This window comes from Hyperolius riggenbachi, chromosome 10 (genome assembly GCF_040937935.1).
Source record: "Hyperolius riggenbachi isolate aHypRig1 chromosome 10, aHypRig1.pri, whole genome shotgun sequence".
In the NCBI taxonomy this organism is placed as follows: Eukaryota; Metazoa; Chordata; class Amphibia; order Anura; family Hyperoliidae; genus Hyperolius; species Hyperolius riggenbachi.
Window position 1 is genome coordinate 218,446,215 of NC_090655.1, and position 15,488 is coordinate 218,461,702.

The 15,488-nt window shown below is 43.5% G+C and overlaps 2 protein-coding genes across 2 annotated transcripts in view; both read right to left on the reverse strand.

Annotated features, from left to right (window-relative positions):
* Positions 1–6,117, reverse strand: part of LOC137536816 (zinc finger protein 721-like) — a 58,982-nt gene extending 52,865 nt beyond the window's left edge. Inside the window, exons 1-2 of the mRNA XM_068259013.1 lie at positions 6,062–6,117; positions 3,268–4,069 (exon numbers count right to left, since the gene is read on the reverse strand). Coding sequence (XP_068115114.1) covers positions 3,268–3,994 — 727 coding nt within the window. The 5' untranslated portion in view covers positions 3,995–4,069; positions 6,062–6,117. The remainder of the gene's footprint in view (positions 1–3,267; positions 4,070–6,061) is intronic.
* Positions 6,118–12,539: 6,422 nt separating this feature from the next.
* The window catches only part of LOC137536818 (zinc finger protein 208-like), a 76,672-nt gene continuing 73,723 nt past the window's right edge, over positions 12,540–15,488 (reverse strand). The window contains exon 11 of the mRNA XM_068259014.1: positions 12,540–14,983. Within this exon, the coding sequence (XP_068115115.1) occupies positions 13,695–14,983 (1,289 nt within the window). The 3' untranslated portion in view covers positions 12,540–13,694. The remainder of the gene's footprint in view (positions 14,984–15,488) is intronic.

Here is a 15,488-nt window from a genome sequence, read left to right on the forward strand (position 1 = left end):
CAATATTAAAAACAGGCACCTACCTTAACATCCATTGCGTTCTGCTACATGCGCATTAACTTGGGGGCACCACATGAGAAAGACGAGAAGCATGGGTCACCCCGAGCTTTAGAGCTCAGGGCTGGCTCACATACAGCACTCCAGAGGGGGGGAGGACAGGCACAGACAACTCACTCCAGGGTTCACACCACCGGAGCAAGCCATCCACCACCTGCCTCCAAAGGATCCAAAATGCACAAAATGCTTTCCATGAGAAAATTAATGCGCATGTAGCAGAACGCAATGGACGTTAAGGTAAGTGCCTGTTTTTAATATTAGGAGGTGGGTGCGGACGGCTCTCCCCGGCGCTGGCCACGCTTGGGGGGGGGGGGGGGGTCGGCTGCGCCACCCAGCCTCCCCCTCCGGGGTGCCACTGTGGTTCCCAGGCAGTGAGAGAGCCTGGGACCCTGTGGTCCCCCCGGTTGTATGCGGGCATTGGGAAGCCTACCCGTGGCGCTCCTGGATAGTGCTAATGTAGCATGAACTAATTCCTGCAGGGTGATCGCTTTGCGGTATTGGTTTTTGGACCCTGCATAGTTTGGCATGCGAAAGCAAATGCATATTTGCATGAGCATTGCCTCATGAATAGTCAATTAGGCCGATTTGCAAAGCCAGACTTGCTAGGGTTAAACTTGGTGTTTGAGCACGCATACATTTTCTCATGGAAAGCCTACTTCTTCTTCTTGCTTCAAGGTTGAGGCGCTGTACTCTATTAGATAGATAGATGCGGCGTATGCTACGACGCGGGTGGGCTAGTATATATATATATATATATATATATATATATATATACAGGGAGTGCAGAATTATTAGGCAAGTTGTATTTTTGAGGAATAATTTTATTATTGAACAACAACCATGTTCTCAATGAACCCAAAAAACTCATTAATATCAAAGCTGAATATTTTTGAAAGTAGTTTTTAGTTTTAGCTATTTTAGGGGGATATCTGTGTGTGCAGGTGACTATTACTGTGCATAATTATTAGGCAACTTAACAAAAAACAAATATATACCCATTTCAATTATTTATTTTTACCAGTGAAACCAATATAACATCTCAACATTCACAAATATACATTTCTGACATTCAAAAACAAAACAAAAACAAATCAGTGACCAATATAGCCACCTTTCTTTGCAAGGACACTCAAAAGCCTGCCATCCATGGATTCTGTCAGTGTTTTGATCTGTTCACCATCAACATTGCGTGCAGCAGCAACCACAGCCTCCAAGACACTGTTCAGAGAGGTGTACTGTTTTCCCTCCTTGTAAATCTCACATTTTATGATGGACCACAGGTTCTCAATGGGGTTCAGATCAGGTGAACAAGGAGGCCATGTCATTAGTTTTTCTTCTTTTATACCCTTTCTTGCCAGCCACGCTGTGGAGTACTTGAACGCATGTGATGGAGCATTGTCCTGCATGAAAATCATGTTTTTCTTGAAGGATGCAGACTTCTTCTTGTACCACTGCTTGAAGAAGGTGTCTTCCAGAAACTGGCAGTAGGACTGGGAGTTGAGCTTGACTCTATCCTCAACCCGAAAAGGCCCCACAAGCTCATCTTTGATGAATCCAGTCCAAACCAGTACTCCACCTCCACCTTGCTGGCGTCTGAGTCGGACTGGAGCTCTCTGCCCTTTACCAATCCAGCCATGGGCCCATCCATCTGGCCCATCAATACTCACTCTCATTTCATCAGTCCATAAAACCTTAGAAAAATCAGTCTTGAGATATTTCTTGGCCCAGTCTTGATGTTTCAGCTTGTGTGTCTTGTTCAGTGGTGGTCGTCTTTCAGCCTTTCTTACCTTGGCCATGTCTCTGAGTATTGCACACCTTGTGCTTTTGGGCACTCCAGTGATGTTGCAGCTCTGAAATATGGCCAAACTGGTGGCAAGTGGCATCTTGGCAGCTGCACGCTTGACTTTTCTCAGTTCATGGGCAGTTATTTTGCGCCTTGGTTTTTCCACACGCTTCTTGCGACCCTGTTGACTATTTTGAATGAAACGCTTGATTGTTCGATGATCACGCTTCAGAAGCTTTGCAATTTTAAGAGTGCTGCATCCCTCTGCAAGATATCTCACTATTTTTTACTTTTCTGAGCCTGTCAAGTCCTTCTTTTGACCCATTTTGCCAAAGGAAAGGAAGTTGCCTAATAATTATGCACACCTGATATAGGGTGTTGATGTCATTAGACCACACCCCTTCTCATTACAGAGATGCACATCACCTAATATGCTTAATTGGTAGTAGGCTTTCGAGCCTATACAGCTTGGAGTAAGACAACATGCATAAAGAGGATGATGTGGTCAAAATACTCATTTGCCTAATAATTCTGCACTCCCTGTATATATATATATATATATATATATATATATATATATATATATATATGATGAAAGATGCCGGAGGGAATGTGAAAATGGGGACACGTTGCTGCACTTGTTGTGGGCCTGCCCTAAGCTAGTATGTATTGCGAAGAAATTCTGTGAATATGCAGGGAGGCAACAGGCCAAAGAAGAGAAGATAGCCGTGGAGCGCTCTCCTACATTTTTCTTAAGTTAAATACTACAAAAAAAATAAAAATAAAAAAATGGTGCTTCCCCTCATGCTTAATGCCGCTAAAAGCCTGCTTCCCCTTCACTGGAAATCAAAGTGGGTCCCTAGTGTTAGGGACGGGTTTACAAAGTCGAACAAGATCCAGCAAAAAGAGAACACTGTCTTGGAAACTTTAAATGCAATAAATATTATACAACATGGGCAAGTTGGATAGGTTATGAGGACTCTCCGGAGTACCATAGTTACATGTATTGATTCCTTTGATTCATGGTATGTAAATAAGAAAATGACCACCGTTGGTGACCACTCTTTTGGTTTAGCTATTTAACTATGTGATAAAGTGTTATCAGTTATGCTATTGTACTGTATTATGTACGCCTCGCCTAGTTTGTTTTATCTAAAATTAAAAGGTTTAGCACAGGTATTGAAATGTTTTGGAATTCGAAGAGCCCCTGCGTGAGCATTTCTGTATGTTTTCTCAGTCACTCCATGCTGCTATGGAAGTGCCTTTCTTTATTCTAATAAAATTATATTACAAAAAACATGCATAAGAAAAAAGTGATTTATAGTACATTTTACTCTGGGAGAAAGTACTTTTTATAAGTATGTGTCACATGTATTTTAAATTATACAATTTTACATAAAAATGGCCCTTTAATGCTGATTACTTACCTGTTCTGCTCTCTGAAACTGTGTCCTTCTCTTCAGTTTTCCTCATCAGGTCACCCTCCTCCACAGACTGCCAATTAGTCCTCACGTACTTCTCTTCTTCCTCTGTATTTGTGTTCTTCATGTCACCCTGCTCCATAGACTGACAGTAACTCCGCACATATGTCTCTTCTTCTTCCTCTTTATTTGTCCTCATCATGTCAACTTCCTCCACAGACAGCTGATCACTCCTCACGTATGTCTCTTCTTCTTCCCATTTAATTGTCCTCATCATGTCACCCTCCTCCACAGACTGCTGATCACCCCTCACATATGTCTCTTCTTCTTCCTCTTTATTTGTCCTCATCATGTCAACTTCCTCCACAGACAGCTGATCACCCCTCACATACGTCTCTTCTTCCCATTTAATTGTCCTCATCATGTCACCCTCCTCCACAGACTGCTGGTCATCCCTCACATATGTCTCTTCTTCTTCCTCTTTAATTGTCCTCATCATGTCACCCTCCTCCACAGACTGCTGATCACGCCTCACATATGTCTCTTTTTCTTCTTTAATCACTCTTATAACTAAACCCTCCTCCTTGGACTGCTGATCATTCTTCACACCCGTCTCCTCTTCAACTTTATTTGTCCCCATCATGTCACCCTCCTCCACAGACTGCTGATCATCCCTCACATCTGTCTCCTCTTCTTCCTCTTTATTTGTCCCCATCATGTCACTTTCCTTCATAGACTGCTAATCAATCCTCACATATGTCTCTTCTTCCTCTTTAACCACAGCATTTATATGTATTAGATCTCCACCCTAATTGCACAAAATGAAAGAAAATTATACATTTGAAAACAGATAACAGCATACACAGAAAGAAACAATGTCACACAGTTTGGGGTTCCGGATGGCCCTGAGCTCCACCTCCCTGATAATAGTGGGAGATGGTGAGATCTTCCTGAAGACAATTCCAGGAATAAAGAGGACCTTTGCATCTCTCTAGTCGGTTTGTATTACTGGATCCATCTGCAGAAAACACACACACTGACTGAATACATTGTCTCTATATGTTTATATAGATGATGGGGGAGAGGGGAATCTTCTGTAGCTGGATCTTCAATACTGCTCTCTTCTTTAAAAGAAAGTCTCCTCTTACCCAGTGATGTGAGGGGCAGCTTATTCTCCACATGGCGTTCTTGTTGAGGTCATGTCCATCCATATACTGCCCAACCTCCATGGAGAAATAGATGGTGACATCCTGACACCTTATAGGAACCGGACACACACAATAAAACTGTCACCTCTGTAGCACGACCACGATACTTCAGTAGTGTGGCCGCTACTATGTTAATTAACGTAGTAGTAGCCACACTACTGAAGTATAGCAGTTTCTACGGGTGCACAAATAGTGTGATCTCCCAGGGCAATGGATGGAGCATCAAGAGGGTCGCAGTGGTAGGGGAGAGCGAGCATAGCTGAGTTAGCCTCTTTCTTCTTCCTGTCTTAGGCGTCCGTCACGTTGATAACAGCGCCCCTGTGCTGACGTAACTGCATGTCATCACAGGGAGCACTTTTACCAACGCAAGGAGCGCCTGGGACAGGAAGAAGATAGAGACTGCAGGAGACTGCAGAATGTAAGTTGTAACTATGCTATGCCCACTCCCCCTGCCGCATATGGGGGCACCTACCTAGCTAATCTATACTGGAGGCAAATACCTAGCTAAGCTATGCTGGGGCACCTATCTATCTAGCCTATACTGGAGGCACCTACCAGGCCAGGCTAACCTATATTGGGAGCACCTATCTATCTAACCCAGGGGCCCCCAAACTTTTTGGGTCGAGGGCCGGGTCAACATACTTCAGACTGCTGGTGGGCCGGAACATACATAAAATGATAGTAGAAGTCTTGGCGGGCCAGACAGTGAAGCATACCCAGGTGACAACCTGCAGTCCAATTGGACAGCAGTGTCACCTGATGTGGAATTGGATTGGAAACCAGCAAATTACTGCTTTCTGGCTTAATTCTATATGCGGACCACCAATATTTAAAGATGTAGCTGACTGCATCTATAATACATTTCGTGTGTGGGGGGCCAGTAAAAAAGCCTCAGGGGGCCACATTCGGCCGGCGGGCCTTAGTTTGAGGACCACAGATCTAACCTATACTGGGGGCACCTATCTATCTAGCCTATACTAGAGGCACCTACCTAGCTAACCTATATTGGAGGCACCTACCTAGCTAACCTATATTGGAGGCACCTACCTAGCTAACCTATACCGGGGGCAACTACCAATCTAACCTATAGTGGGGGCACCTATGCCTGGCTACCTATACTGGGGGGACCTATAGCTGGCTACCTATACTAGACCTGGTTAATCTATACTGCAGGGGGGCAATTTTTACACCCTCGCCCTGGGTGCAGTTTAGCCTAGAAACTGCCCTGGTTTCCATGTAAGTAAAGAGCACACACTACCCTGACAGGATCATGCGTATACTGGGAAATAACATTATTGGGGTGGGGGAACATTACATACAGGAGTGTGACAAGGCTATACACAATATACTGCTCTTGTCTCTGTGATGTGACTGAACTGAATTATTACTAGGAAGGTGAGAAAACAACCATAACCTATGGCACACGTAGAGGGACCACTAGAAAACTGGCAGATATATAAAAAGTCTCTTGGATGGCAATTACTACAAGAGGGATGATTAGGATAGTGACAGGTGTACTATGAGCTCCTTTGTAACAAAGTATGTCCACCTCGACTACTCTGCTCAGTAAATAACAAAAATTACACAATTACCTCTTCCAACATCGTCCACTCTGCTCTGCATTAGTGTTGTCCGGATCATGAACGATTCGGATCTTTGATCCGAATCTATTTAATGAGTCGATCATCCGAATCATCAAAATGAACGATTCGGATCGCAAAAGGGGCGGGGCCAGGAGCGACACGCCCCCTCTCAGCGGGCAGCGGGGTCCTGGAAGCAGAGCTGAGATGGATCGCTCTGTTGGATGGGAGGCAGCCTTGCAGGGACAGCAGGTAGATAAGAGAGAGGGGACATGGGTGCCACTGCCAGATATGTGTAGAGCACACATACTGGCTGAAACGTGCTTCTCATTATAGGCTGGCTGTTCCGTAGTGCTGCACAGTGATCACATTGGAAGCTTTTGGCTCAGCACAGCTCAGTAACTTTGCAGGCACTGTGATTGCAGGGCAAAATGATCCTCCTCCACTCGGCACTAAACAGCTGCACTTATCTTCTGGGAATGCTTTCCTTCACTGTGTGACGTTTGCATGGAAAGTACACAGATGAGCATATAGGTGAAATAAATACATGTAAAGCATATGATTGCAGCATGTGGGTATTGTGTGCACAAACATTTCTGCTCTCTGCTCGTCCCTCCTCCCTTCTCTGTCCACTCCCTGCCCTCTGTCCATCTTCTCCCCTTCTCTCTGTGTGTCCACCTCCCTCCCCTTCTCCTGTCCACAGCAGGGAAAGACCTGTCCTGCTAGTCATCTCACCCCGAATGCTTCGGTAGTAAAATGATCCGAGATTCGGATCAAAGATCCGGATCTTTTCAATGATCCGATTCGAATCATCCGGATCATTGAAAAGATCCGAACTTCCCATCTCTACTCTGCATCTTCTTTTCCTGTTGTGTTACATCACTTCCCGTGTGATCGCCATCTTGTGGTGAATAGGCTAACTGCAACCTCTATTTGTGGAATCTCCTACACTGGACAACCTGAGTACTGTCCACATGAAAGTAAAGGGCTGCATGTAATTTGGGCACAGGGAGAAGCGACAGACAGCTCTCCCTGTGCTAGGTAATCTAGGGGAATATAATACATTTGTTCCCCTACTAAATACCCAATATCTTCCTTTCTTCACGCAGGCAAATCCGTGTAGAGTGGGTGCCGAGTGGTCACTGAAATTATCTGTCTCAACAATTGTTGGGTATGGTGGTACGAACATGGGGGTCTTGTTGAAGACTCTCCCATCTGTTGGATATGATGTTTTTGATGGCCTTCTGTTGTAAGCTACTGTATATCTGGTGAAGAATCTAAGAGCCATATTGGGGTGGGGTCTGTTTGTGTATTATGGTGTGGACTGGAAGTCTTGGAGGAGTTCCTGGCTTTGAAGCCGGTATTTTCTTTCAGTAAATTTAAGAGTCAGGGTTGTCGATTGTTCGTTGAAATCTTGGATGTCTGTACAATTTCTATGAATTTGTTTAAACTGATTATAAAGTGTATCCTGGCTTTGCAGTGAAAGCTTTTGAAATTAATTTAATTAATTGCATCAACCTGTTTGAAATGAGTTTTGGTTTTTATCTATAAATAGAACTAAATCCTGAAAATGTAAATACTGTATACATTTTGGGATAATTTTATGGTTGCCTCTCCAAATAAAAGTGAGGTTATCAATATAATGTTTACAGAATGCTATGGGCTTGATTCTCTAAGACAAATAGCATGAGTAAACTGCTGTTACTCATGCTATTTAACCCTGCGCGCCTTAATGCAGGCTGTGCGCTTTTGGCAGCATAGCGTTCGTTATTACCTGGTGTCAGAGGAGTGCTCGCTATGCCCAGCATAGAAAGCGATTGTAGCTTACACCGGCTATTAGCCAGTAGCAGGCACTCTGATCATCCCGATGTGGACCCCTTCGAGGTCCAGTAACTTTAAAGGAAGTGATCCCCGCACTTTGATTGGCCCAATAGGTTACCTGTCATGTGACATCACTTGACAGGTAGTCTATTGGGCCAATCAGAGTGCCAGGATCACTTCCTTTGAAGTTACTGGCCCTGAAGGAGTCCATGGCGGGATGATCAGAGCGTCCGTTACTGGTTAATTGCTACTAGCCCTCGCTATGCTGGGCATAACGAGCGCCCCTCTAACCACAGGTAATAATGCATGCTATGCTGCCAATAGCAGGTTACTTGCGCTATTTGTCTAAGTGAATCAAGCCCTATGTGTTTGATAAATGGATTATTAGTATCAATTTGTTTAGCTGTAGGAGTTCAGTTGCTAAATTTGCATAGCTTGGGGCAAAGTGCTTCCCATCGCAGTCCTGCTTTTCTGATAATATATGGTGTTAAAAATTGAAAAAGCATTATGCGTGAGTATGAACTCCACGCATTGTGTAAGGAAGATCTTCTGCAAGCATGGCATTTGGTGGTCTATGGAAAAAAAACGTATTGAATGGCCTCTATACCAAAAGTGGATAAAAGATTTGTGTATAAAGCTGAGACATTACAGGAAGGACCATGCATGAAGCATGGATTAGGGGCTAAGCATGTGGACAGTTTCTTACTGGATGCTATATTTAAAGGGTACTGATACCTGTTCACTTCAACTCTGACTTGGGCAGTTGCTGGGGGAATCTCTATTGATTGCTGAACTGTTAAGTTACTCTTGACAAAGCCCGTTTAAGGTGAAACATGTAAAATGTAACACTTGCATTGTAAATAACCTTGCACCCTTTCCGTTTGATTCCCACTATTTGTACATACTTATACCTTCTGTGAAGGGGTGGATCTGAGAGTGGTCACCAGCATATAAAATGTGTACTGTGCATGAGAGACATATAGGGCTCGATTCACAAAGCAGTGCTAACTGTTAGCACTGGCCCTTATCACATGTAAACTGAGTTTAAATGTGAGAAGTAGTGATCGCGGGCAAAGTACCGCGGGCAAAGTTTTGCACGCGCACTGCACAGACCGCTCCGCGCAAAGTGCCCACTAAAGTCTATTGGACTGAGCACGTGCATAGTTTGATACTTAGCGCGCGATCTGATTGAGAAAACCGGTGCTAACATACTTAGCACCCTGGTTAGCACGCCTAAAGACTTTAGACATGCTAAGTAGGTTAGCACCGCAGAGGGAATAAAGCCCATAGGTGGTTAGCTTGTAGCTGGATGTGGATCACATGATTGCCACCCAAACATCTGACACTGACTAGTGGAGACATTACACCAATGCTGCACTGGTAGCACCTGAGATTGTGGTGGTGTGATGGCAGCAACTGCCTGGGGTAACTAATGCAGCATGAATTGGCATCTTTCCGGCATCCATCTGTGACATCAGCAGTGGGTGGCTAGATAATTATTTGTCATTCCTTTTAGCCATTGTCAGGGGCTATGGCTCTGTGATTCAGGTGTTTCAGATGGTCACAGCAGATTTATACAGGCATTCTTAAGATTCTTTTCAGACATCTTGGTGGCACCCTGAACTTAAAGGACAACTGAAGCGAGAGGGATATGGAGGCTGCCATATTTATTTCCCTATAAGCAATACCAGTTGCCTGGCAGCCCTGCTAATCCTCTGCCTCTAATACTTTTAGCCATAGACCCTGAACAAGCATGTAGCAGGTCAGGGGTTTCTGACATTATTGTCGAATCTTATCTGACAAGACTATCTGCATGCTTGATTCTGGTGTAATTCAGACACTACTGCAGCCAAATAGATCAGCAGGGCAGCCAGGCAACTGCTATTGTTTAAAAGGAAATAAATAGGACAGCCTATATATTCTTCTCACTTCAGTGGTCCTTTAAGAAGTGAGCGGATCTTGATGCAGGGCTCTGCATGCGAACTGTGATGCAAGTATATCAATACCTGTCTGCTTGGCTGCATGACTTTTAACTCCACTTAGCATGCTAATAAACTTCTAGATGACGATTCATGGATATGCATTGTTTGCTGTTTGTTTTGCAAAGAAATGCTTTACCGTTTAGGATTGCAAACTACAAATGTTTGTGTGAAGAAAAGTAAAAAGATGCACACAGTACCCACCTCATCCTTTTCCAAAGTATTATCCATAAGACCACCTGCCTTGGCCAAGAAATAGGATGTGGTGTGCCGTAGAGGAGGAAATGATGTCCACCTAACATTCTTATGTAGATTGGTGGGGAAAATCTTCACACAGCCTGTCCCAGAGTTCTCTGGTTAGGAGAGGAAGCCATCCCACTATATGCAAATGAAGATGGTTTACCTAAGCCCCTACCTAAACCCGGAAACTACTAAACCTCTGGTGTAGGTCCTGGTCACCGCTCATCTGGGCTACTGCAACATCCTCATTGCCGGACTTCCCGAGACCAGACTCCAACCCCTGCTGCCAGGGTCATTCACTCCTCTAGTCACTCCTCTTCAGCTGTAACATGTCCCTTCACTGGCTCCGTCACCCCCAGAATTAAATCTGAACTGGTCTACCTGGTATACAAACCCATCCACCATACCTCCCCTTCGTTCATCTCAGATCTCATCCAGAGGTACTCCCCAACCTGCTCTTTCCACTCTGCCAAACTCTTTACAGATGCCCAACTCTCACATCACTCATGAGGCTCCAAGACTCACTCATGAGGCTCCAAGACTTTCTCAGAGTAGCCCCTATGCTATAGATTTCCCTTACCCATTCCTCAACTCATTCAGGAAGTCCTTAAAGATCCATCTGGTCACCATCACATACCTGCCATTTCCATAGCTTCAATCCCTACCCTTGGACATATACCCCTCCCCATGTGCCCCACTCCCCCAGCCCCTCTACTGTAAGCCAATTTGACAATGCCCTCTTCCCTGTGTGCTTTTCTCCACCACCATATGGACTCAATGACTTGTCTTCTATACTTACCCTCACCTTGCAGTCTGTGCAGTCTTATTGTTCTTTCACTATTTTGTGTTCAATTGTTCAACATTGTAATGTCCCTGTGAAACATCTAATGTCTTCTCTGTCTATTGTACAGTGCTGCACAATATGTTAGTCCTTTATATATAAAGTCTATTATTAATAATATGTCACAACATGCATTAATTGGCTTACACTGTGGGAATTTTGGCAACATTGTGTGTAGGAAAGTTTCCTGAGGCATCTTTAATAGCACCAACCGGATACATGCACATGTGTATGACTTATGTGATTGTGTCTAGATTGTAAGCATTCGGGCAGGGTCCTCCTTTTGTGTCCTACCTGATCATGCACTTCCATTACTGTGAACCCATGCTATGCATTTGAGTGAACTCGACTTGCCTAATCTCCGTGCTCCCATCCAGTGACTGACAAAGCATTACCTTGTACTCATACTGTGCTGCGTGATTTGGTTGGCATGTATTCCTGTATTGTCTTATTGCTGTATGTCACACCTATATATTGTCTGTAACTTAAACTAATGTCCAGAGCTGCGTAATATGTTGGCGCTTTATAAATACAATAAATAAATAAATACAATAACAACAATAACAATATTTTTATAGCGCTTTTCTCCCTGGGGACTCAAAGCGCTGTGACCCTGCATTATGCAGTCTCAAAGGCTCGGGAAAAGAGGTGAGTTTTTAGCCTTTTTTTTTTAAAGCTGTCCAGAGAAGGAGCCTCTTGTACTGACTGTGGAAGTGAGTTCCATAGAGTAGGGGCTGCATAGGAAAAGGCCCGAGCGCCAAATGTTAAGTGTATCCTGGGAATAACCAGATTCATCTTAGTGGCAGAACGGAGGGTGCGTGGAGGGGCATAAAGTTCCAATAGATCCGCTATGTATTTGGGTCCCATGTGGTTTAGAGCCTTGAATGTCAGCAGGCAGATCTTAAAATGGATTCTCCATTTTACTGGCAACCAGTGAAGAGTTTGCAGTACTGTGGTGATATGTGATCCATATATGCTGCCCGACTCATGTGATCCATTCCTGCTGCCCGACTCATGCCATCCATTCCTGCTGCCCGACTCATGCCATCCATATATGCTGCCCGACTCATGCCATCCATTCCTGCTAATTTTCAATATATTTATACCACACAATATTTATTGTACAAGTATAATTGTTTGCACAGTGTATTTGGAATCACAGTGCATGCCCAGTGCAGATGAGCTCATTCACAGCTGCGCTTCCAGCTAGAGGAAATATATTCCCCCTGCTGAGGGTAATCGGTATAGAGGGACCCTGCGCTGCATTGCTGGACTGCAGGAGGATCTGGGTAACCTCTGGATCATCCAGACTATTCCCAATAATAAGCTAACTAACTTACAATATTTTTTTCCCCACTTCAGAGTTGCTTTAATAGTACATCTATTATTACATGCAGAGGAGCAATACACTTCACACTGTGGAAACACTATATAGTATGATCGATCTCACACACACCAGTCCAGTTCAGCCCATCTATACCACATTATTTGCATCTGATTGACCATCAGCAGTGACAGTCTACAGACCTGTAATGTTACACAGCCCTCTGACTACAAACACGGAGCATAGAATGGCCTAATTAATAACAGTGCAATTTATTTATTACAGTAAAGCTAATTCATGCAGTTAATAGTAGATCTTACATTACATGCAGAGGAACAAAACACTTCACGCGGTGGAAACAATACACAGCTGATATTGGGCACGTTATCCAGAGAAATAACTTTAATAACAGCTTTAATCAGCTTTAATCACAGGAGAGATACTTGGAGATGCATCAGATTTACAATCTAATAGTATTTATTTTGTTACATAACACAGAATTGTTTCCAGCAACAGCTTCCCACATTTGTCTGTAGCATCTGATTGTAACACACATAACAATAACCTGCCCCCCTCTCCACCCCAGAATTCCTGTATCTCACCCCAAGACCAAAACACCTGTATCCAATCATCTTCTTCTAATTTACATTAGGGGTACAGCAGTGAGGCATTGGGGTATATCTGCATTATTTGTGCTGGAGTATAATATGACCTGGGAATGCATCAGACTTGTTATACCTTATCTTTGCTTCTCTAACTGCTTCTGGACCTCACTCATTGAGATCTATGCTCTGTTTTGATTCAGTTATACCTGCCCGGGCATATATTTCAATCATTCCACCACACGCTCCTGCTGCTACCGCTGATTGCGTTGCTCTCTCCCCGCTGCAGATCATTTGCCCTGCTGTCAATATGACAGCAGAGCTGTGCGAGCCAGTCAGGAGCCGATTTCATTGGTAGTAGTACTATATGTACCCCTGTTCATCTCATCATGTCACGTTACCAACCAATGCACTGAGTTGCATGAAAGAGTACTCATTATGTGTAAAAATACTTCTGTGTTCATCTTACATGAAAAAAACAGGGCTGTGGAATGGGTGCAAAAATCCTCCAACTCCTACGTTTATGAAACCTCCAACTCCAGGTACCCCAAATTGCTGCAACTCTGACTCCTAAACTCCGACTACACAGCCCTGAAAATAAAGTACAATTTTGTAAAAGAACACTTATGACTAATACATTTCCCATACTCAGTACATTAGTAGAGCTTCTCATCCGTGATGAGAAAGGGATAAAAGGAAGCTGAACCGGGATGTTATTGGCTGCTGTACTCCACACTACTCTCCATCTTCTCTACTTCTGGCTATGTCAGGTAGACAGAGAGCAGAAGGCTATGGCCAGTTCAGGGTCACTGGAGGCAAAACTATGTTTTACTAATTCTTACTTATCACCAATGTGACTTTTCTGATGTCTAGCAAGATGTGATTTATGTGCAAACCGTTTCCCACACTCATTACATGTATATGGCTTTTCACCAGTATGTAATCTCTCATGACTTAAAAGATGTGATATCTGTGCAAAACATTTCCCACACTCGGCACATGAATAGGGCTTCTCACCAGTGTGAGATATCTGATGTCTGACAAGCTCTGATTTATACCCAAAGCATTTCCCACACTCAGCACATGAATATTGCTTCTCACCAGAGTGTATTCTCTTATGACTGACAAGCTGTGATTTCTGCACAAAACATTTCCCACACTCAGTACATAAATAGGGCTTTTCGCCAGTGTGTGTTTTCTCATGTTGGACAAGGTTTCCTTTATCTCTAAAACATTTCCCACACTTAGTACAAGAAAAGGGCTTCTCACCACTGTGTAATCTCTCATGACTTATAAGCTGTGCTTTCCGTACAAAACATTTCCCACACTCAGTACATGAATATGGCTTCTCACCAGTATGAGTTCTCTCATGTTTGACAAGGTATCCTTTATCTCCAAAACATTTCCCACAGTCAACACATGAATAGGGCTTCTCACCAGTGTGAGATCTCTCGTGTGTGACAAGGTTTCCTTTATCTGCAAATGTTTTCCCACATTCACCACACGAATAAAGCTTCTCACCAGTGTGAGATCTCTCGTGTCTGATAAGGTTTGATTTACGTCCAAAAGTTTTCTCACACTGAGTACATGAATATGGCTTCTCACCAGTGTGCGATCTCTCATGACTGATAAGGTTTCCTTTATCTTTAAAACACTTCCCACACTCAGCACATGAATATAGCTTCTCACCAGTGTGCGATCTCTCATGTTTGACAAGATGTGCTTTCTGTAAAAACCGTTTCCCACACTCAGCGCATGAATATGGCTTCTCACCAGTGTGAATTCTCTCATGCATGACAAAACTTGATTTCCAAACAAAACATTTCCCACACTCAGCACATATATAGGGCTTCTCAATAGTATGAGTTTTCTCATGTTTGTCAAGCTCTGATTTCTGTACAAAACATTTCCCACACTCAGCACATGTATAGGGCTTTTCACCAGTGTGGTATCTCTCGTGTCTGACCAGAGCCGATTTCCAATCAAAACACCTCCCACAAGTGGAACAGGAATAACACCCTCCAGCAGAGTCTGGGGGAATGTTTGCGTTAACTAGGATATCTGCAGGAGAATCTTGTCCAAAGACATCATCTTCCGTTGTACAGTCTGTCAATACAGGACTCTGTGCTGAAAATAGAGAAACAGCATCACTTCCTGTTAGAGAATTCTGAAGGGAGGGACAATAAATCATTATAGATGGTCAATGAAGTACTGATAATTACAAGTTGATGCAAAGTTTATGCTGTTTAGAAGCAGCTGCATAACTTTGCATTTATTCAGCATGCAATGAGTTATTGGCATGTCACTGACCATCACTAGTTATCAGCCTGACACAGAACTGCAGAAGGTTGTGCTCATTACAGGCGGCCAATCACAATAACTTTGCCTTGCATACAAATCATACAAATTGTATACATCTTGGAATTTGGCCAATTAAATGCATTACTGGGAGGGAAGAGGCACCCCCCAAAATTAGGTAGGTCGTGAGTGATAAATTAAATTTGCTTACCTCAAAATGAAGAAAACAACTTGCGTATAATAAGCACATTTTTAATTGGGCACTTAACAGACTACACATTTGAATTATCTGGTGTAACTAAATACTACACTATGCAGGGCTCCTGGGGGCTCT